The sequence below is a fragment of the Chanodichthys erythropterus genome, chromosome 24 (genome assembly GCF_024489055.1).
Source record: "Chanodichthys erythropterus isolate Z2021 chromosome 24, ASM2448905v1, whole genome shotgun sequence".
In the NCBI taxonomy this organism is placed as follows: Eukaryota; Metazoa; Chordata; class Actinopteri; order Cypriniformes; family Xenocyprididae; genus Chanodichthys; species Chanodichthys erythropterus.
In genome coordinates, this window is record NC_090244.1 from 22,476,476 (window position 1) to 22,499,953 (window position 23,478).

General features: G+C 36.3%; 1 protein-coding gene across 1 annotated transcript in view; it reads left to right on the top strand.

The window, feature by feature from the left end:
* The window catches only part of si:ch211-236l14.4 (SITS-binding protein), a 47,322-nt gene that overhangs the window by 18,569 nt on the left and 5,275 nt on the right, over window positions 1–23,478 (top strand). Inside the window, exons 3-9 of the mRNA XM_067380415.1 lie at window positions 3,089–3,296; window positions 5,908–6,058; window positions 18,196–18,390; window positions 19,757–20,025; window positions 20,719–20,855; window positions 21,576–21,697; window positions 23,109–23,288. Of these exons, the coding sequence (XP_067236516.1) occupies window positions 3,089–3,296; window positions 5,908–6,058; window positions 18,196–18,390; window positions 19,757–20,025; window positions 20,719–20,855; window positions 21,576–21,697; window positions 23,109–23,288 (1,262 nt within the window). The remainder of the gene's footprint in view (window positions 1–3,088; window positions 3,297–5,907; window positions 6,059–18,195; window positions 18,391–19,756; window positions 20,026–20,718; window positions 20,856–21,575; window positions 21,698–23,108; window positions 23,289–23,478) is intronic.

The window sequence follows — 23,478 nt, forward strand, 5'->3', positions numbered from 1 at the left end:
TTAAAAATTCTGTTTTTAGACTTCTAATTCGTGACCGGTGTTTTGTTTTGCTCCATCCTCTACGCTTCCACATTTTCCTCAATACATCATGCATCAGGTCACAGTTCACCCTTCCGCCGGAATTGACTCGCGTACGGAAGCCAGTGATTCTAGTTCATAAAGTTCGCTTCAGAAGACCTTTATTAACCCCCTGAAGCCGTATGGATGCACTTTTTTTGCCTTCAAAATCTCACACCCCCTTCATTCCCATTATAAAGCTTGGAAGAGCCAGAATATTTTTTAATATAACTCTGATTGTGTTTGACTAAAGAAAAAGTCATATACACCTAGGATGATTTACTCGTCTTGAGTGATTTTTATTTTGGGGTGAACTAACACTTTAATGTAATATTGTTGGTGCTTTTCTATATAGACCCACGGAATGGTGTCATTTATCAAGTTTAAAGAATCAATAACTGATTAATTACAGGTCAAAATGATTATAAGTCTATTTCTTTTGAATCACATCACATCGGAATAATAAAAAATGTGCTAACTTCTGAAATGATCGCAGGACAATATTTCTTAAGATGTATTGTTTCGTTTGTTTGTGGGTTGAATCGGCTTGGTTAGATGAGAGGCCAGTTGGATGGAAGGCGCTGTGTGTGTCTACACTGGGGTACATTGACATGGTGGTGAAATCTGAGAAGCAGGAAGAATTCCAGGGAGGGCAGCTACATCTGCGGACATAATTATCTGCTTCACATAATCTCAACTTTTCAGGTGCAGAAAGACATCAGAAGCAGCCCCCACATACCACCCACTTTCTCAAAAAGCTTTAAAAATATAAAGATTCAATTATAAATTCCAATGTTTCCTGTTCCGAACGTCCCAGGCCCAAAATTTCCATGATACATCAGGCTGTAAAGGCTGCTTTACTGGAGTAGGTCGAAAGATGGTATTTGGTTTCGTTCATGCTGTGTCTGCCATTCACACAGAGTCACGAATGGAGTTAACACTAGAAGTCCCAGAGATTTGTAACCCTCCTTTAGCCAAGTGGATGCTAACTGGCTAGTCTTTTGGCTATCATTAGCATCAATTCATGTGTAAATATGGTCATTACCTGAGCAATCTGCAGGGGGGTTGGGGGTGTGTGTGTGAATGGTTGCTTGTGGCTTGTTTGTATGTGTGGGGGAGGGAGGGCTGCTAAAAGCAGAGAACTTGGGCCGGTTTCAGAAAGGAGGTTAAGTGAAAACTCTGAGTATGTTAACCCTGAAATGAGGGAGTGCAAGTGATGTTTAAAAAGTTCACTCATTCACACTGCAAAAATGCTTTTCATACTAAGTATTTTTTTTATCCTATTTAAAGTAGATTTAAAAAAAAAAAATCTTAAATCAAGATGGATTTTCTATATGAGAAAATTATATATGATATTTAGTCTTGTTTCCTGGGGGGATCTAAATTAAGTGCATTTTACTTAAGTAAAATGATCAATATCTGCCAGTGTGGTAATAAAAATAATCTTAATGCAAACGGAAAGTGTTGGAGTGTCTACCCAGGTGAAAAAAAGTGCAGTAAAATACTCTTTATTTTAGTACACTTTTACACTTCCATAATGTCCAGTGCTCTATTTCCGTGCACTTATTTTGTACTTAATATACTAAAAGCTCTTCTTTAGTACTTCTTAAGATAATCTTAAGAACATCTAAGTGTACTCAACTGTGCTATTTTGAGACACCATGAATTTGAACTAAAATTTGCTTTAACATACTATCTCTGTATAGAAAAATGTATTTAGTTACCACTTGTAGTACACTTGAACCCATCTTTCAAACACTTTTAAAAATGGACTTATGATGTATGTCAAATATAAGATTAATATATAATGAATATATACAAAATGTATTTATAATATATTGCCAGGCAGTGCCAGGATTGTGAGTGATTGCTGGAATGTACTCACTCACTTTTTAATATTATTTGTAAATATGTGTACAAATGGTTGGTTTCTTTTTTTTATTTTGTACTATTTTTATCAATAGATCTCAGCAACAAAGGAAAAAAAAACATGTGTGTTGATTTCTCCCTAAGATGGCAAAGTGAAACACAAGTTTCCTTGAAGTGGCTCAGCATGGCCCCACATTGTTTACATAACAAAAGCAACTGTTCACAGCTGATTAAGGATATTAGCCTAAAGACATCCAGCCCATCGGCTGTCCTGCGGGTTTTATAGGTAGAAAAGCCAAATGGCTGCTCTCTGGGACTTCTAGTGTTAAAGGAGTAAACGTGTGATCTGAAATCACCTGACGTCTCAGCAGTGTCTCATGCGTGTATTGAATTTTGAACTCAAAATGTCTGTTCAGTATTTTAGTTCCAATGAAATGACTTATGAGTGAACTTTTCTTTTTGCGTTGATGTATTTTTCCTATTGAAACAGGAAGTTATGGCGGGACACACTACCTCTCAGAAGTTTTTTTTTTTTTTTAAATAAATTAATACTTTTATTCAGCAAAGACACATCAAATCTTTTTCTGAAAAAAAAATGATCATGGTTTCCACAAACACATTAAGCAGCACAACTGTTTTCAACATTGATAATAAGAAAAAAATGTTTCTTGGGTGCCAAATCATCAAATTAGAATGATTTCTGAAGGATCATGTGACACTGAAGACTGGAGTAATGATGCTGAAACATTCAGCTTTGACATCACATAAATAAATTACATTTTATAATATATTTAATTGCAAATACTTCTTTTAAATTGTAATAATATTTCACAATATTACTGTTTTTTTTTTGTTTTTGTTTTTTTACTGTGTTTTGATCAAATAAATGCTGCCTAGGTGAGCACAAGAGACTTTAGCATTTGATTTGACAAAAATTTGTAGACGCCCCTGAGTGCGCGATGATGTCATCAATATTTTTAAATGTTTGTATATGTTAAAAATCATTTCGTCAACTTTTAGGAGTACACTATCATATAGATGTCTTCACAGCTAACAAACATGGACTAAAAGCAACAAAACTCCCAATTTGATTTACTGGGTATTTAAAATTTGCAGAGCTGACCATTAGTAATCCAGTGTTGTTGTTTTTTTTCTTTTAAAGGTGTGTCAGTTCTAGTGGCCCCAAACATCCCACTACATGTAGGAATGGAAAGCAGACAGAATTTCTGTTTGCAGACGCCCCCCAGTATGGAGCGCATGCCACTGCAGTACACTGTGTGTGTTGGACACAACATTAAAGCTGTCCATCAGGAGTCAATGCAACAGCTCTCCACAGCCAGACGAGAGCTGCCAAACATGGATGTCTTACGGTAACATAAATTTACTTCTTTCTACCTTTTTTTTGTTATCTTTTTTTTTTAACTTAGAATTTCTAGGTATGCACAATAGCACTTTTTTTTTTGGAGAGAGATGCACCGATACTAAATCGCTCCGCCAATACCGATAAGCTGATTATTCAGGATGATATCAGCCGATGCAGATAGTGTGATTTTTCTTGAAGGTGCTAAAGAGGATGTTTTGTTTTATACATTTTTGCAATATTACTTGAAACTGTCTTTACTAACTGATAAAATACTATTTATTAGGTGCACTGAAAGTAATAATATTAATATACATCATCTATGCATGAGGTAGGGCCTTAAAAACATTAGCCAATTGTTTACGCGATCATCGCGTAAACAATTGGCCCTCTGGCTTGTCATTCACTGCCGTTAATTTCCTCGTGAGAGACGTGCGCGGATTGGCCCTCTGGCTTGTCAATCACTGCCGTGACGTTCCTTGTGAGAGATGTGTGTGGCTGCGCGCTCCAGTAACTTTCCACACTCCACAGGCGCCGCATGCGATGTTTTTGTCAGGAGACAGGAGTAACAACTGCAGATTATGAGTTACCTGCGGTGAGTCCGACATAATGAATCCACGAACACGACACGGCGAATGCCGGTGGTAAACACTCGTGTTCCAATACTCGTGCACGAGTTTTGGGAGGCGTTCCCTCGAAATGAGCTGTGAAGGAGGGGGGTTGTTCCTACGCATGCGCTCATTTAAAAAACTCACTAACAGTCTTTGGTTTCTCAGTCGACGAAAAGATCCTCTTTAGCACCTTTAAGGAAAATAATCTCTCCCAAATAATGCTGCAAACTATACAAGGAACCCTCTCATTTGGTACACTTTAATATTAGAGGTTACAATTAAAGGATTAGTTCACTTTAAAATGAAAATTACCCCATGATTTACTCACCCTCAAGCTATCCTAGGTGTATATGACTTTCTTCTTTCTGATGAACACAATCTGAGTTATATTAATAATCACCCTGATGCTCCCATAATGGCAGTGCACGGAAACCACAAGCTCAAAAAATTACATCCATCCATCATAAACGTGTACTGCACACGGTTCCAGGGGGTTAATAAAGGCCTTCTGAAGTGAAACAATGTGTTTATGTAGAAAAAATATCCGTATTTAACAAGTTATACAGTAAAATATCTAGCTTCCGCCAGACCATCCTCCGTATTCAACTTAGAAAGAAAGTGAAATGCCTCTCGCAGTACAAAACGCTTACGCTACGTCTTACACCTTCCCTGTGAAACTTATAAAAAAAGCATAACTGACACAACTTCTGGTGGAACTTTATAATTGTACTTTATAACTTGTTATATATGGAAATTTTTTAAACAAACGCATCAATTCACTTCAGAAGGCTAATTTATTAAAGCATACATATATAATTAACAATAAATAAGCTCTTTTTTAGTGTTTTTTATAGCTAACTAATGAAATGTGAACATCGGGTAACTTTCCTGAGGTAAATGCAACGTTAAGTGACATTGTTGACACTGTTTTATTGACATCTTTCCACGGTTTAAACACCGTTTGAGAGATTCCATGAGACATACGTATTTTAGTAAGTTCTACTGTATCTTTCAACATACCTTCTGATGTTCATGCACGTTTTTTGAGATATAACTTGTATTAATATGGAAGAAAAGACTTGTGCTCCACGCTGCCGCTTGAACTGAGGCACTACAGTGATCTTGTCACATTTAAGAGTGTCAAAATGCATATTGTTTGAATTTCATGATAAAATGGACAGAATTTGAAAAATGAGTTTCTTATCAGAAGTAACAAAGCTCTTTGTGATTATTCGATGGAAGGCACGCTACAAATAATGTTTGTTGTAGGGAAAACCGCAGACCTGGCAACCCTGGCTGGAACTATGGGTGATTCATGGGGTCAAATAGAGTCTGCTTTTATACAGCTATTTTTTAACTGTTAATGCGTTATTGTTGTGGTAACTTGCCCCAAATTCAGCATTAGACAGATTTTCTTCACACACAGTATGAGTTTGACACGTTTTTCCACCCCCCTTTTGATTGACGGGATATAATCATCCCTGATTATTGACCGATGGCCAATAGTGAAAATAATAGCTTTTATCTGCCAATACCGATTATTGGTCAATACATCAATGCATCTCTAGTTTTTTTTTTTTTTTTTGTATTATTATTATTATTATAATTATAAGCAGTATCTGTCCAATTATTAGAATCAGATACTTTTTCTAAGCAAAGTGTCAAAAATGCTAAAAAGTGATCAATTGATTTTACTGTACATATACATGAACTTAAATTAAATGAAAATTGGAATGTTGCCTTGGCAACTAGCTGAAATAAAATATGTTTATTAAGTTTAATAACATCTTTGTTGATCCTGGAACAACATTCCAATCAACCAATCAGATTTGAGAGACAAGTTTACAGTTTATGTCAGGTTTAGGCTTACAACCAGGGTTAGGTGCTCCTATATCAGTGTTATTCACTCATTTTAGAGATAACTTATGGGTAGGGTATGCAAAATCACAGTGACCGTGATGTACTATGATGTTTAACCTCTAGCCTAACAAATACAATATTTTGCTTAAGGCTGCCTTTCTGGAAGCTTCTAGCAAATGTGGACTCTGGGGCCAAGCTAGAGAGAGAACTGAGAACCTTCTCAAACCGGCTGAAGCGGCATCACCTGGGGGAGGGAGTCATCAGCCTCGACGAACATTCCACAGCTCTCCTCGCCAACATGGTGAGTGATGCTCTCAATCCCAAACCAAAATGACCCTCTGCCTCCATCCCTGCAATACATTACAGTTGGACTGTTCTGTATATAAACTAGTTGTGTACCATATTATCGCTAATTATTTTTTTTTTTTTTTTTTTTTTTTTTGCAAGGCTGTACTCGTATTGTTGTGAAACATTATTACTATTAAAAATCGTAAATAATAAAATAAAAAATGTTTTCTATTTTAATATATTATAACAATCCTGTAATATTCAGCATCATTACTCCAGTCTTCAGTGTCACATGATCCTTTAGAAATCATTCTAATATGATTTGCTGCTCAAGAAACTTTAAAGAAAATTTATTATTATTATCAATGTTGAAAACAGTTGTGCTGCTTAAAGGGATAGTTCACCCAAAAATTAAAAAAATTATCCCATCATTTACTCACCCTCAAACCATCCTAGGTGTATATGATTTTATTCTTTCAGTCAAACACAATCAAAGTTATATTAAAAAATATTCTGGCTCTTCCAAGCTTTATAATGGGAGTGAATAGTAACTGATATGTTGAAGACCAAAAAAGCACATCCATCCATCATAAAAGTAATCCATACGACTCCAGGGGGTTAATAAAGGTCTTCTGAAGCAAAGTGATGTGTTTTTATAAGAAAAAATATCCATATTTATAACTTTATAAACTAGAATCTCTGGCTTCCGTATTTGAGTTTAACCTGACACATGATGTACTGACGAATGCAGAAGTGCGGAGGATAGAGCAAAACAAAACACCGGTCACGAATTAGAAGTCTAAAAGGAGAACTTTTAAATAGAAATGTTGGAGGAGCTTGAGTTTGTTGCCCAGCCCTATTTGTTTGAACCGCAAGAGGCGTCTACTTTGATTTTGCCGAGTTAGACAAGTTCCAGGGTCAACATATTTTGTTAATCCTGGAACAACATTCCTGTCTGAAAATTTAGTCCTAATTCTATCCCTACCCCCAAACCTAACCCTATCCATAACTTCCCTAAAATCAGAAGGAAATGATAGGTGAATAACACTGAAGCAGAAGCACCTAACCCTGGTGGTAAGCCTAAACTTCACAAAAAAACCTAAACTGTAAACTTGTACCTTAAATCTGATTGGTTGATTGGAATATTGTTCCAGGATGAACAAAAAATATTGATCCAGGAACATGTTGCACTTGGTGAAATCAGGTTCTGCGTCTACTCTTATCTAAGCTTACACTACTCCTACATCTTACCTCAAATTCCAGAACTCGACTTTATCGTGAACATGAGGACAGATTATACCGGAAGCTGTGATTATAGTCTATTAAGTTATAAATATGGATATTTTTCTTACAAAAAAACAATATTGGTTACTATTCACTCTCATTATAAAGCTTGGAAGAGCCAGAATTTTTTTTAAATATAACTCTAATTGTGTTTTACCCTTGTATTTAGCGTCATCCACTTGTGATCCGATTGACCAGATCTTAATACCAGGTATAAACTGGACAAATGTGTTTGTGGAAAGCGTGAACATTTTTTGTTTTTTTTTCCATGAGTCTTTGATGAACAGAAAGTTCAAAAGACCAATTTATTTGAAATAGAAATCTTTTGTAACATTATAAATGTCTTTACTGTCAGTTTTGATCAATTGCATCCTTGTTGAATAAAAAATCTTACTTTTAAACTATAGTGCATATATTTGAAAAGATTAACATTATTAGCCTGAAAATAATAATAATTATATATTATATATATATGGCTTGTTTTGTTGTCTTATAAATAATAATAATAATAAACAATAAACAATGAAACCCAATGAATAGGTTATAAGAAAGTTAGTCATTTAGCCTCAGATTGGCCCTGATGAGTGTGTGGATCTGCAGCATATTCCCCGCCTCTGACCTTCAGTGTGGGCAGTTTAATCTTCAGCCGTCAGCAGCTCAGGCTCTGCACCTGTTGTAGCTATGGGCCTTCAGGCCTTCATTTTCCGCCTGAACACCCCACTGGCTCGCACAGTCCAGAGAACCAACAGCACTGCTTTTTCTACCGTTTCAAACAAGTGTACATGTTAAAAATGATCATTTATATGTTCATTTTTTGTTTTATGTGTATATTTTTATATGGTTGAGCAGAAACAAATAATCAGTAACAGGTGTCGTTAACTAAAACTAATGCATAAGAAAGCATTTTCGTTACTTAAAATAAAATAAACATAAAACTGAAATAGAATAAAATATAAAAAAAGTTCTAATAAGTTCTTCTAAAGCTAAATAAAATAAAACTAATAAATAAAAATTAATAAATACAATATAGACAATTAGACACATTTTAACAAAAAAAAAAATATATGAAAATAAAAAAAAACTAATGAAAATGACCACAAAAAAAAAAAACACAACAAAATGACTTAAACCTTAACTAAAATTAAAGTGAAAAATGCAATCTAATTCAAAATATTATCAAAACTATAATAGTAAATCAATGATACTAAAACAACATTTTCCATCACCATTGTTATGCGCATTTTGAAGTATCACATCAGAAACGAGTGATGGAAACGCCAAATTTTTGGAGAAAAAAAAATCCCTTAATTAGTAAAACATTTTTACGCTCGCTTGGGGTGGTTTTTGACTTGTGTGAAAAAGAGTAAATGCAAATAATTGGAGATGGAGACGCATTTGCCAAATAAATTCTGACGTAGCAAAAATGAAACCCACGTGAGTAATTGGCTGTTTCCGCTCATGGTGTTTTATTTAATGTTGGTTATTAGGTTACCAATATCACCGTCATCCGCTTGAACAACTTAATGGAAAAGTACCTAATTTGAATTTGTTTGTTTTTTTATTTGTTTTTATTTTTTTTTTGAACTTTGAAAAGGTTCACTTCACGTTTGGATGGAAACGCAGCTACTTACACTGATGATTATTAATCTGGGGTGCATTTCCCATAAGCATCATTATCCAACTCTGATCGCAAGTTCTGTCATTACCAACATAGTTCAATGATTTGGTGTTTCCCGAAACCATAGTTTCAACGAACATTCGCAAACAGCTTGTTGTTAGTCAAGATGGATCAGTACCAACTGTCCGTGATCCAGATTATAGTCTCCGGGGTGATACTGGTTAGAGCAGTAATGAAAGGAAGAGCACATACTTTATTACAGTTCGTCAGAGTTGTAACTGTAATTAAACTAAACTATACCTGTTCTTTCTCCATGTAGCATATATTCTTTGGCTCTGTAGGCATCATTCTCTGACACCAGTTCAAACCGAACACTACTACTGACAGTTTCTGACACATTAAGTGCGTGAGATTGACCTGTATTGTTGTTGTCAGAACGCTCTTGAAGCTCTGCCCTCTTCTTGAAAGGAAGCCGGGAGCAGCAGCTCATTTGCATTTCATTAATCAAAATTTTTTGTTAGTAAATAGTAGTTTCTAGAATGTTAATATTGTGTTACTCATTTGTTTCTAATTAATTAATGACGGAACCGTATTCTGAAGTGGCCATATTGGATTTTTTTCGGTCATGTGCCTAAAATGTCTTCATTTCGTCAATATACTGCATTCATGTTCAAATTGTGGAAAGTTGTCTACATGAATTTAGTTTCTTCAAAACGTTTCTTCAAAAACGTGATGCCTTCTTTATCACTGTGTTATGAATCTGTACATGACAACATCATCAGAAGCACTCAGAACTTTGATCAGAGTGGAAAGATTTGTGATTGTTTTTGTTTTTGTGATTAAAGTCAGTATATACCACGTTTTATTACTATTATGGTTGCTATACGATTATGAGCTTAATCACATCAATTTGATCAGATTACTGTGTTTACATGAGGTAAAGTTTATTGCCTAAATCTCATAATAATCGCTTTTTGAGAGTGCATGTAAATGTAGCCATTGTTCAATTTTACAATTCGCCTTTGCGTTCAAATAGTGTCAGTGACAGCGAATGTGCACAACCATTATGTAAAGTACATGCAAATCTGATTTAGATCCTTCTTTGGCATTAGGCACTGTGCATTTATAACATTTTTGTACTGAAACAGATCTAGGTTCTTTGTTTAAGCACATTTTGAGTTGTTATCAGGCATTAACTGAATTATAAAACATAATTCACCTAACTATTTAGACATATAGTTTAACCAAAAAGAAAGAAAGCAAAAGCTGTCATCATTTACTAACCCACATGTCATACCAAACCTGAATGACTTGCGTTATTCTGCAAAACAAACTAGTGACCACTAGTGGTGTATAAAATACACACTTTGCCATTGCTTTTCTTGCGGTTGATCGTGAGGTTTCTGAAGGTACTCATTATAATCACAAACACAGGCTATGGGTCTGGCAGAACACGTTTCGTTTTTATACCGATGTGCATACCAGGCAGAGTTACCAAGGGACGCGAGAACACTGTGTTCAAGTAGAAACGTCTCACGTTAAAAGCCACCAGCTGGACTGTTAAGTTCAGTCTGACAGAACAAAAGAGTCAGAGTTGGTCAGTGTTGTGGACATGAAAGGCTTCATTTTTCTAAGCGGATCTGCAGCCGCGGAGGAGAGGTCAGGGAAGTGCAGGGTCTGATCCCCTGAGAGAAAGACACACATCTCTGGTTCACTGAAATGCCAGCAGGGAACTGGTTTCCAATTATGTGATGCTTGCTTTGTTATGGAGACTGATATAGTGTACCAGTGTGGGCCATCTGTGTTGTGTTAGCTGTAGACTTTTGTTCAATAATATGGCTTTTTGCTACTTTTACATATTCGGCAGATGCTTTTGTCCAGAGAATTAAAGGGGATATATCATCTTTTTCCATGTTTAAGTGCTATAATCGGGTCCCCGGTGCATCTACCAACCCTGAAAACATGAAAAAGGACAACCCAGTTACTTTGTTTTGGCAAGCCTTTCTCTGCAAGCATGTGAAAAAAACGAGCCGCTCAGATTTCGCTCCCCTTGTGACGTAGGAAGGGGATGTTATAATATTACCGCCCCTTAATCTGCACGTTTTTACCCACGGCACTGTCATTTTGTTTTCGCAAGCGAAAACAGCGTACTAGTTTAACGCCATGGCAAACGTTCAAGCAAATCATGCTAACTGTACTGTCGTTGGCTGCACAGACGAGCACAGAACATTGTTTAGAGTCTTGTTAGCTTGAATAGCCTGCAAGTTGACCCTGGCAAGCTCGATTGCTAAAAAAATGCATTTCTGTCTGAGCGATATTTTGGAAAAGACCATTCACAGCATTTGATAGCAATCATAAACGTTAGCCTGGTGTATATGGCTCTGTTTGGCAAACATGTACGCTATGTATTGTGGGCGTCCTTACGGGTTTTGCACAAAAGATTAACATGACGGCACATGCTAGTCGATGAGTTGAATCAACTCCACAGCAGCTACATAAATTTATCCACTAACTGTTCAGAAACATCCAGTTTCATTCTAAAAGTTGTAACTTCTTCCTGAGTCTCTCCATCAGTGTCCGACTCCGGTTTGAACAATGTAAGGCTGAACAACGTTACTGACAATCCTCATTTTGGCTGCTTGAGATTCTCCAGCTTTGTTGTTGTTGAGCAACCGAAGCACAAGCTGTTAAAGCTCCGCCCTCTTCTGGAAAGGGGGCCGGGAGCAGCAGCTCATTTGCATTTAAAGGGACACACACAAAAATGGCATGTTTTTGCTCACACCCAAATAGGGGCAAATTTGAGGTATAATAAATAATCTGTTGGGTATTTTGAGCTGAAGCTTCACAGACATATTCTGGAGACTTCTATAACATCTTGTTAAAAGGGGCATAATAGGTCCCATTTAAAATGCATTCAATGCAATGCAACCATCAACTAAAAAGTAATAACATATTTTTCTGTAAACCTGAATAATTTTACTTTGAAGAATGTTTAGTTAATTCGTTTTTTTGTTTGTTGGTTTTTTAATAAAATTAATTATTAATTTATAAATATCATTATATGTTATGTTATGTTATGTTATGTTATGTTATGTTATGTTATGTTTATGTTATGTTATGTTATGTTATGTTATGTTATGTTATGTTATGTTATGTTATGTTATGTTATGTTATGTTATGTTATGTGTTATTTATTTTGCATGTTGGTTGCACATGACTTGACAGAAGTTTTTCCAAAATTATTAAGCATTGAAGCATTTTTGCTAAAATATTTTTCTAACAAATAATAATTATTTATTACTAATAATTATGGTTCATAGGATCACCCAGACATTTCTGACAGCATGCAGCATGCCCCCAAAATATATCAAAATAAATTTAAATTCAGAAATTAAAAACATGAACATACTAAAAAGGGTGTATTCAATTGCATTTTTAATGTAATTAAGAATAAATTATAAGATGCAGACCGACCCTTTGTAAAAAAACAAATATATTTAAAATACATTTATTTCATACTAAGTATACTTCAAATCTATTAACACATTTACTTATATAAATATTATAATTAAACTTTATTTGGAGTACTACTTGTGCACAGTGCACATTTCTTATTATTAAGCCTAATATGTGTTTTAATGTCACTATTGATGAGGATTGTGCGATATTTTAATAATACCAGTCTTTAAATGCAGATAATTAAAGATAATTAAAGTGTACCTAAGGTATACTTGCAATAGTTCCACTTTAACACAATCAAATACACTTTAGTACATCTTTAGTTGGACCTCAGCACAACTTCTGCAGAATTAAAGTGCATTAAGTACAAAATTTAAGTACAACATTGTCGGTGAACACAATCCACTGTGCCATTCACCGTTGCCGGCTAAAACTCTATAGGTCAAAAAAGAAGCCATATCTAAACATGATCCAGAAGCGCAGGCATTTTCTCTGGGCCAAGGCTCATTTAAAATGGACTGTGGCAAAGTGGAAAACTGTTCTGTGGTCAGACGAATCAAAATTTGAAGTTCTTTTTGGAAAACTAGGATGCCATGTCATCCGGACTAAAGAGGACAAGGACAACCCAAGTTGTTATCAGCGCTCAGTTCAGAAGCCTGCATCTCTGATGGTATGGGGTTGCATGAGTGCGTGTGGCATGGGCAGCTTACAAATCTGGAAAGGCACCATCAATGCTGAAAGGTATATCCAAGTTCTAGAACAAAATATGCTCCCATCCAGACATTGTTTCTTTCAAGGAGGACCTTGCATTGTCCAACATGACAATGCCAGACCACATATTGCATCAATTACAACATCATGGCTGTGTAGAAGAAGAATCCGGGTACTGAAATGGCCAGCCTGCAGTCCAGATCTTTCACCCATAGAAAACATTTGGCACATCATAAAGAGGAAGATGCGACAAAGAAGACCTAAGACAGTTGAGCAACTAGAAGCCTGTATTAGACAAGAATGGGACAACATTCCTATTCCTAAACTTGAGCAACTTGTCTCCTCAGTCCCCAGACATTTGCAGACTGTTATAAAAAGAAGAGGGGATGCCACACTGTAACGAAGCGGGACTGAGGCAGAGATCCATTTGCAAGCTTTATTACAAAAGTAAGCGTGGTCGTACAGGCAGGGTCTAAGCAGGGGCAAACAGGAACAGCAAGGGCAAGGCAGAATCATTGTCAGGGTACAGGCAGTAGATCGAGGCAGGCAGATATCATTCACAGTCCAGGAAACAATAAACAGTCCAGAGGTATGTAGCAAGGAATCAAACGGGTAACCAGACAGGATCAAGAAGAGATAGGCAGACAGGATACAGGGAAACGCTCAGGATTGTTACACAAGTGAAAACAAGACTTCGCGATCAGGTGATGAGTGTGTGAGTCTTTTATAGTCCAGGTAATGCATGGCAGCTGGGTGTGGTGATTAGTGTAGTGATTGGTGGAGTGAGTGCAGGTGATTGGCAGAGAGGATTATGGGGAATGTAGTCCAGGAAGTGACAGGAACTGACGGTGATCGTGACACACACAGTGGTAAACATGGCCTTGTCCCAACTCTTTTGAGATGTGTTGATGCCATGAAATTTAAAATCAACTTATTTTTGCCTTAAAATGATACATTTTCTCAGTTTAAACATTTGATATGTCATCTATGTTGTATTCTGAATAAAATATTGAAATTTAAAACTTCCACACCATTGCATACTGTTTGCATACATACACAATTTGTACAGTGTCCCAACCTTTTTGGAATCGGGTTTGTATTTGTAATATACTTTGCACAAAATAAATGTATTTCAAATACATTTTAGTATATTTATTTTTAACTAGGGGAGAGAGAGAGAGAGAGAGAGAGAGAGAGAGAGAGGCTTGCTGAGTCTGTACAAAAAAAAAAAAAAAAATGGGGTAAAATAGTATTGGCCTTCATATTGGTTTCCGCCCATAACATAAAAATACTGACCTGATCTGTATCAGCCAGAAAAATGCTTAAGAATTTCCATTTTAGGTCTGTTCATTATGTTTTATGAAACGCATTCTGGTTTAAAATTTTTGACTAAGACATTGTTCTTAAGCATGCATGCTTGACTGATCTCAAAACAGTATAAATAACGCTGAGTGGTTCGTTTCACAGCTGAATTCCTCTAGAAAGATTAGAGGCAGGTGAAAGAGGAAAAAATGGGAACTTTCTGCCAAGAAAAGAATGTTCTCTATGTCTAAAATACTTAAAAGGCTTATCAGAACATTAACGTCAGTGTAATGTTGAGAGCAGCCCCCCTTTAACAATAACTCATGACTTTTGAAGTTTTACTCATTTTAATTTCTTAGTTTCATATTTATAAATTTTCACGATTATGTCTTCCCTTCTATTCCACCTATACGTTTTGAGGTTTAAAATACTGTAGCTGTATAGGCTAGGCTCGATTTATCTGTAAAATGTTTTATAATGCATTCAATTCAAATGTTTTGATTATGACCTAAACTAACAAAACCCAAGGACTTTATAACAAAGATGTCAGTAACACATAATTGTATGTGTATCTGATACACGTACAGCACTTTCCCATATCCCAACCTGAATAAACGTCTTACCACTAAATTGCAGTGGAAAACCTTCCTTTGTGTGACAGTTATACAAAACTCCAATTGGGAAACAATCCCAATGCAGTGTTTTTTTCTTTGCTAGTTTCCATTTTAGCTTGAAATAACACAGTCATAAGCGAAACCAACAGCTTGACTTGGAATGAATTTGGTTATAAACACACTTGCCAGTATTCGCTATTTATTGCACAGATTCCTCATAAGCACAGCGTTCGCTATGCCTATATGATTAATATAAATGACATTATTGTTATATTTTCTCAGACATCGTGGCACTCTTAGAGACTGTCATGGTAAAAACATTAATAGGGGCTGAAGTATTATTTTCAGTGATGGTAAAACAATAATAATTTCCGTACTGTTAAAATAATCAACAAAATAAGAATTCCGAGACATTAATGCTGACTGCTGCCAACCTCTGTAATAACTGACAAAAGCAGACTGCTACTTACTGGCAAATTGTGACCCTGATTTTAACTCATTTTTAAACCAACAGTGAAACTTGTCATGTTAGCCAACTGCCATAGTATTATAGGCCCTGTTTACCCCTGTATCAAGCTTGATTTGCAAGGTTTAATGTGTAATTTCTGCACCACTATTTTTAAAGGCCTGATTCTACGAGGGTGCTGGAGGGTGTAATAATATATTGGAGAATCAGATTTGGCTCTGGTGCATATTTGTATTTGTGCTCTGGAGAACGTCAAATGTATCTGTTTACAACGTGTTTTTTCAGCGTTGAGCAATGTAGCCAATCACAGACATAGCTGTTGAGCTCTTGAACGCAATGGCCAATCAGAAGTGTTTGAGTTAATCAGAATCCACTCACCTCTCAAAACACCTGAATTTTTCTTCAGTCCTGAGTTATGCAGGCTTGTGAAACCTCTCATTACCAAACAAAGAGATGCAAGAGATTTATATTGTGCATTGTTTGCAGCTTTATTGATTATAACGGCACTTTGTGAGATCGCAATGAAATGACAGAGCAAAAGCGTTTTAGTGATTGTAAAAGGAGCGGTTTTGGCTCGCTTTCAAGGCTACAGCCTATATAATCCATTGGATAAAATTATTGATTTTCATGCTACTAAGAGGACCGACGGCTAATTGCATGCTGAAAAGTATCGGAAGTGACATCTACATATAAATACTGGATTCACTCTGCCTATGTTAAAATAGCAACACGTTACAGCAATGTAAAGGCATACTAATAGATTAAAGGCACAATATGTAAGATTTTTGGATTAAAATATCCAAAAACCACTAGAACAGTGATATATAACTTCACACCTGAGTTACCCTCGATTTCAGGTTTTATTTTGTAGAAACCATGGAAACACCAAAGACGCATTAATATATTATATGTTTTATTAGACAAGGGAACAACTGTTTGGATACATTTATATTCAGAAAACAAATTATTGTTAAATAGCTCAACATGTTTAGTCTTATTGTTTGAATCGTGTTTTCTTGATTTTCCGTGAGTACCATGTTTTTATCATGCCTCAGAGAAAAACACTATTTTGTCAAATAGCTAATATAATCAGACGAAGCTTTATTTTTATTAACAGTAAAACAGCATTTTCTTTGTCATACAATATGTTTTAAAATTAATTGCATGCCATTTATCAACACAAGCCATCCATCATTTATTAATATGATATTGTAATATCGATCTGCAGCAAGTGTCTCATAGCAGCCGCTGAGCGAACGCACAGAGTAACGTTATAACATCATTTTCAACACACTCAAATGTATCTAATATGATAAACAGCGCTGCGTTACCTCATACGCTTGACCGAGAAGCGGCGACTGTGGCATAATAAAAGTTCCGCTGCTCTCGAGATGTGTGTCATGCTCGTCTCTCATTATCAGTCTTTCCAGTGGCTTTGTTCAGCTCCCACAACACTCTGTCCTGCTCTGCTTCATACTACAGTAACTTTATTAATCTCATCCATGAACATGATTTCTGCCCAAGTCCCATGGGATTCTTTTCCTCTGGCTGTAAGGTGAAGATGACATCTCCCAAGATTCCGCGCTCAATCTCGGCGTCATCAAGCTACACCTTTGTTTTGAATAGGCAACCTCTAGCAGTGAAAAATTACACACTGTGCCTTTATTCAAATTTTTTTTTTAAATTCTAGTATTACAATTATTGGTAAATGTTATTAAATAATCATGCTAATCTGCTATGGTGGAGCCATTGCTTAGCCTACATCTGCACTTTACTAGAGCACCCTCAGTAATTTGAGAAGCACCCTCAGTGATTTGATTCTGGAACTGGACCTGTGTTTTTAAAGGGATAGTTCACCCAAAAATGAAAATTTGATGTTTATCTGCTTACCCCCAGCGCATCCAAGATGTAGTTGACTTTGTTTCTTCAGTAGAACACAAATGATGATTTTTAACTCCAACCGCAGCCGTCTGTCAGTCATATAATGCAAGTGGATGGGAACTTGAACAATAAGAGTTGAAAAAACAAATCCAAATTAAACCCTGTGGCTCATGACAAGACATTAATGTCCTAAGACACGAAATGATCGGTTTGTGCGAGAAACCAAACAGTATTTATATAATTTTTGCCTCTAATACACCACTATGTCCAACTGCGTTCAGCACTCGGTTAGTGAGGTCTGATCGCGCTCTGACAACGGCAGTGATGTCTCGCGCATATACTACAATGAATGCTAGACATTACTGCCGTTGTCAGAGCACGATCAGACCACACTAAGCGAATGCAGAACGCAGTTGGACATAGTGGTGTATTAGAGGTAAAAAATTATATAAATACTGTTCGGTTTCTCGCTCAAACCGATCGTTACGTGTCTTAGGACATCAATGTCTTGTCACGAGCGGCAGGGTTTAATTTGGACTTGTCTATGCAAGTTTTTTCGACTCTTATTGTTCAAGTTCCCATCCACTAGCATTAATTGACTGACAGACGGCAGCGGTTGCAGTTAAAAATCATCATTTGTGTTCTACTGAAGAAACAAAGTCACCTACATCTTGGATGCGCTGGGGGTAAGCAGATAAACATAACATTTTCATTCTTGGGTGAACTATCCCTTGAACTGGTGCCATTGGCCAGACAAACAGATAGTCCCGCCCCTACTCTTTGCCATCTTTGCTAATTATTTCTTGCCTTTGTAGGACCACAGCTACCTCAATGGAAAGAAAAGGACGTCTAAGAGACAGACCAGGGACCTCCCTTTTGTAAAGCTTCTAAACATTTCCATCACCCTGTCCCCGTACCTGAGCGTGGACTCGCAGCAGTTTCAGACCTCCATTCAAACAGGCATTGAAGACTACTGGCTGAGCCTGCCCTCAGGACCACAGGGCCGACTGGTAAAACTGCCTGTTTGCTTAGCACTGTGTCTGTCTTGTCCTTTATGCATTGAGGTACATGGGTAAATGATGTAAAGACAGTGTTATTTTAGTATCTTTGATATGCTATTAAACTTTTTTGTTAATTAAGATGTAATTTTTATATATATAAAAAACTTGTCTATTTATTAATTTTCATTTATTAGTTGTAAAGTCAGCATGAAACTGAAGTTGCGATAGTCTTTTCTTCTGTATTGTGACATATATCCTAGTGAAATGGCTTCTTAAACAAGAAAAATGTAGGTTGGGACTTGATTCCGTCCATTGGGAATTGGTTGGTTGGTTGTGGTTTGCTGTTGGTTGACCTCATGTGAGTGACAGGTTGCTCCGCCCCTTGCGCCAGTAAACACGTCATCAGAGAAGAGAAGATGTCGCTGCAAGAGGGAGGGGAAGTTATTTTGATTACTAAGACTATGAGGGCACATGAATTTAAAAAAATATTACCATGTGCACCTACAAATCATTTACAAATCACTTAAAAAAATAGTAGAATTATCCAGTTTGATTTCATAGTGACTAATTTATTTAGTTTCAGTTATTTTAGTACTTTAACTTAAACTAAACCAAAATGAGAAATGGCACCTTGGCAACTACAGCTGAAATTAAATAAGCTTCAGGGTTTTTTTATGTTTTATTTTATTTAAGTTATTGTTTATTTTTTTATTATTATTTATTTATTTATTTAGTTAACAATAACCCTGTGTGATGCCTTTTTTCAGGATCTATACATTTATTCAAAAAATATTAAAAACTAAATTCAGACAAACAAATACTTGATTTTTGAGGGGGCATGAAGTATAAAATAAAATGTCAGGGTGGTGCAACTGTCCTGATGTAATAATAAAGAAAAAAAAAACTGGATGAAAGGATGAAAATTCTTTTTGAAATTCAATTTATTTCTTTTTGTAAGTAGTTTGGCAGCAGTTTTGAGAAGGCAAGGTTAGTTCAGGTTATAAAATGTCATGTTGTGCAACTCTTCAAACAAAAACTCCTCAAAAACATTTTTATGATTGAAATTATGGTATCTGTACAAAATATTTTCCTTTGAACAATATATTCAAAAACTTTGTGAAGGTAATGGGGGAGGGGGGGGGATGTTATTACTTTTTACTTGATGGTTACATGACATTTTAAGAGTCATTGAATCCAAACTTTTCTTGAAAATGGTTTTCAGAACCATATGACCTCAACATGATTTGTTTAGAACTTAGCATGTTTTAAACTAGATTTCTTTCCTTTTCTTTTTTGTGGACATTTTTATTAACTTACAGTATGTTTACTTGTCCATTATTATTATTTGTTTTAACTTTTTTTTTTCTTTCATAAGGTGCCTATGTTGACTCAGTGGAAAGGAAAGTACAGTGTGAAGCTCAACATCACCAACCCAGAAGCCACAAATTGGTTTCTAGACAAAGTGGACAGCTTACATAGCCATTTGGGCATGGAGTATGTCATCCTGGAAGGCGGCGAGGGAAACCCTTTCGAGGAACAGGCCCTGCGCCCCCCTCTTGCATTGGTCGGGGATGAATATATCAGACTCCTTGCTGACCTGGCAGAGAAGATAGGGGACAATACCATTGTGACCTCAGGAACAAGGTATTTTGTGAAATTGTTTAAATAATTCCGATCAATCACTGAATTTGCCAAGTAGGTCATGGATAATTATCCTTGTTGGTCCTAAAAAAAATCAGGTTTTAAGTTAGATTTGGGGCTGGGGTTGGGATTTACAGGTAGTATGGTTCAGTTTGTCTCATTGTTCAAGGATCAACTGAAAATGTTTATCCAAAAAATTTGTCCCGTTTGGCAAAGTCATGACCACCACAATTGAAAGACTTTGTTCAGACTGAGAACCAAAATCCATTCTTGGCGTGTCTCAAATCTGGAGTTTTACCGTCTGAACCTCACAAAAAAGTCTGATTTTGAAATCTGTACGTGTGATTTGAAATCTGATTAAAATGGATTTTGGAAGATTTTATTTAGGATGTTATCAGCACTGTGGATATACCATGTGTAACTGCAGGAACAATTTCTAGTTTTTCATCCCCTCTTTCCACATTAACAGCTCATATTTGCTGTAGAAGAAAGTCTCTTTGCATTTTTCTGACTCCAGTGTCATTGACTATGGTTTTAACCATAATCTTGTATTAATTATGGTTTGAACAATCAGATTTAAAATATGCAAAAGATCACAAGTGGAAAATAACTTTCCCATATGAAAAAATATTGGATTTTGATAACAAATTGGAATGTGTTGAATTGTTTTTGAACCTGCTAATTTTGGTTGCGCAGGTCCAGCCACAAACCGCTCTTCATCCGTATGAGCGCACTACAGTCAGACTGGAGTTACTCCGGCCTTAAGGGCATCATTCCATCCCTGCTGCATCACAGTCTTCTGGGATATAATTTTTTCATTCCTGATGCAGTAGGTAATACCTGCCCACACACACATAAATACGCATTTACACACATTTATCTTTTGTAATGATGCATACCATAGATAAAGACATAATAATTTAATCAACTGTCTTCTTGAATCCTTTACAAAAACAAAGAAGTATCTTCACCACTAAATGACACACAGTATGGTATGAGTAAACCTGTTATGAATCTGACAAGGTCACATTTTACCCACAAATCAAAGGAAAAAAATATTATATTTTGCATAAAGAAGATTAAGCCTGTTTTTAGGATAGTTAGGACTGTTTTACTTTGACAGTTGGGAACATTTCGCTCACAAATTCTCAAATTACTGTAATAAAACCGTAGTGAAAAAATATACTAAAATGTATTTGAAATACATTTATTTTGTGCTAAGTATACTACAAATAAATTGACATATTTATGTGCTAAATATAAATACCCTTTACTAATAGTACTTTTGGTATACTAAACTAGTATACTTAACTAGCATACTTTAACTGTGCGGAAGTAGTGCAGAGGTCCAACTAAAGATATGCTTAAGAATATTTGATTGTGCTAAAATGAAACTATTGCAAGTATACTTTACAGTGCACACCATAAATGAGTACATTTATGGCAGCAAAAGGGAGATCAACACAATATTAGAAAGGTGGTCATAATGTTATGCCCGATCGGTGTATATATTTACATGTGTGTTTTTTTACATTTGCATTTCTCAATCGCAGGAGGCTCTCTCTCTGCTGATCTGGTTGCCGACGACGAGCTCTTTGTTCGCTGGCTGGGAATCGCAGCCTTTCTTCCTGTCATCAGCTTCCACACACCTCCATGGGTCTTTGAGAAGGAATGGGTGAGTGCAACAAGGACGGATCCTCGGACCCATCCGGGTTTAGCTTTCAGTTCAGTTCTTGTCCCGTTGTAGTCAGGAGAGAAGAAGGGATAACATGGAGCTAAGAGGGTCTTAAAATAATAAAGTTTCCTTAGAGAAAAGCAGCACACAATATGTTGACCATTGAGAGTTAAACGCCTCAGAATGAGAGATGGTTTCTTTTTCACTCTTAACATAACATTAGGAACCTAATACTCATTCACTCCATGGTGTATCATGAGAATGCCCTCCTCCAAATACTAGCTAAATACAAGCCAGAATATCTAGTCTTAAGTACTGATATATTTGAGCCCATAGAGCACAGTTTGAGTTTAGGACCAGCACAGGGGATCCTCCAGGTGGCCGTTTTTCTTGCATTTCAGGGTGTAATTGCTTGGCCTTTCCTCAACATCACCTGTGGTTAAGGGTCCATCTGGTCTGCATTAGTGTCTCTTTCAAATTTATGACTCTCAATCTTAACTGTAATGAGAACCGCTGCACCAGGAATAATGAATCGCTGGATAAGAGGAAAAGAAAATTTCCAGAGACAATTACAGGTTTCATTTGTGATTTGACTTTGCAGTCCAGAATAGGGGGTGGTTCTTTTTTTTATTTTTTTTTTTATAATCAGTGGTAGAAGTAGATATTTCAATGGATTTCATTGCTACAAATGGACAAATGTAGTTAAATTTAGCAAAAACTAGAGGGACTTTGAAAATGAAAATTCTGAAAAAGTCAGATGGATTTGGAATGGCAAGAGGGTGAATAAATTATGACAATTTTAGGATGAACAATCCCTTTAAAAACTTTATGACTTTTATTTCAGCAGTGAGAAAATAGTATTGGAAAATGCAGTGGTTTTGATCTTGGCTCATGGATATTATCTGGACAGTCTTAACCCTTTAAAATCATAATTAATTAGTATTATTATTAAATTTGCTGATCATACTAAAAGGCTTTACTTGCCTTTATTTTCCATTCTGTTTGATTGGCTTCTGCAGGCAGTATGTGTGTGTGTGTGTACTAGCTTCTGTGCGATTACCCAACACCCATTAGAGACACAATGACTATGTTGGGTCTAAATAGGAGGAAAACGGGAATGGAAGCCGCAGGCCTGTTTTCCCCATTTAAAATTAAACCAAACTCAGGCAGTTATTCAAAATTCATCTCATGAAACTTTTTTCATCTAGAGAATACATTTTTTATGAACGTGGTTTTGCTTTGTTTCCGTCACCAGAGGCTGGCTAGGATGTTAACTGAAGGATGTGACCTCTCAAGGAATGTTAGAAACGAACCACAGCAGAACTAGATGAGAACAGTGTCGAACTAAACTCACATCCTCTTTCATATAAGTTTTATTAAGCATTCACTGACAGTCTCACCTTCCGTCTAGGTCCTAAACCTCACCAGATTCTACATAGCCAAGCACCACGACTTTGTCATTCCTTTGATACTGAAATACACGGAGGAATGGCAAGATGCTGGAAACCCCATCTACAGGCCGCTGTGGTGGTTTAGTCCAAATGACCCAATCACGTTCACCATCGATGACGAGTTCCTCATTGGAGATGAGGTAAGCTGCTTATAATCGGTAACCTGGATTTAAAGGGTTTGTTCACCCAAAAAATACATTTCTGTCATTAATTACTCACCCTCATGTCGTTCCAAACACTTAAGACCTTTGTTCATCTTGGAACACAAATGTTATTACCACTTTCAAGGCCCAGAAAGGTAGTAAAGATATTGTTAAAATAGTCCATGTG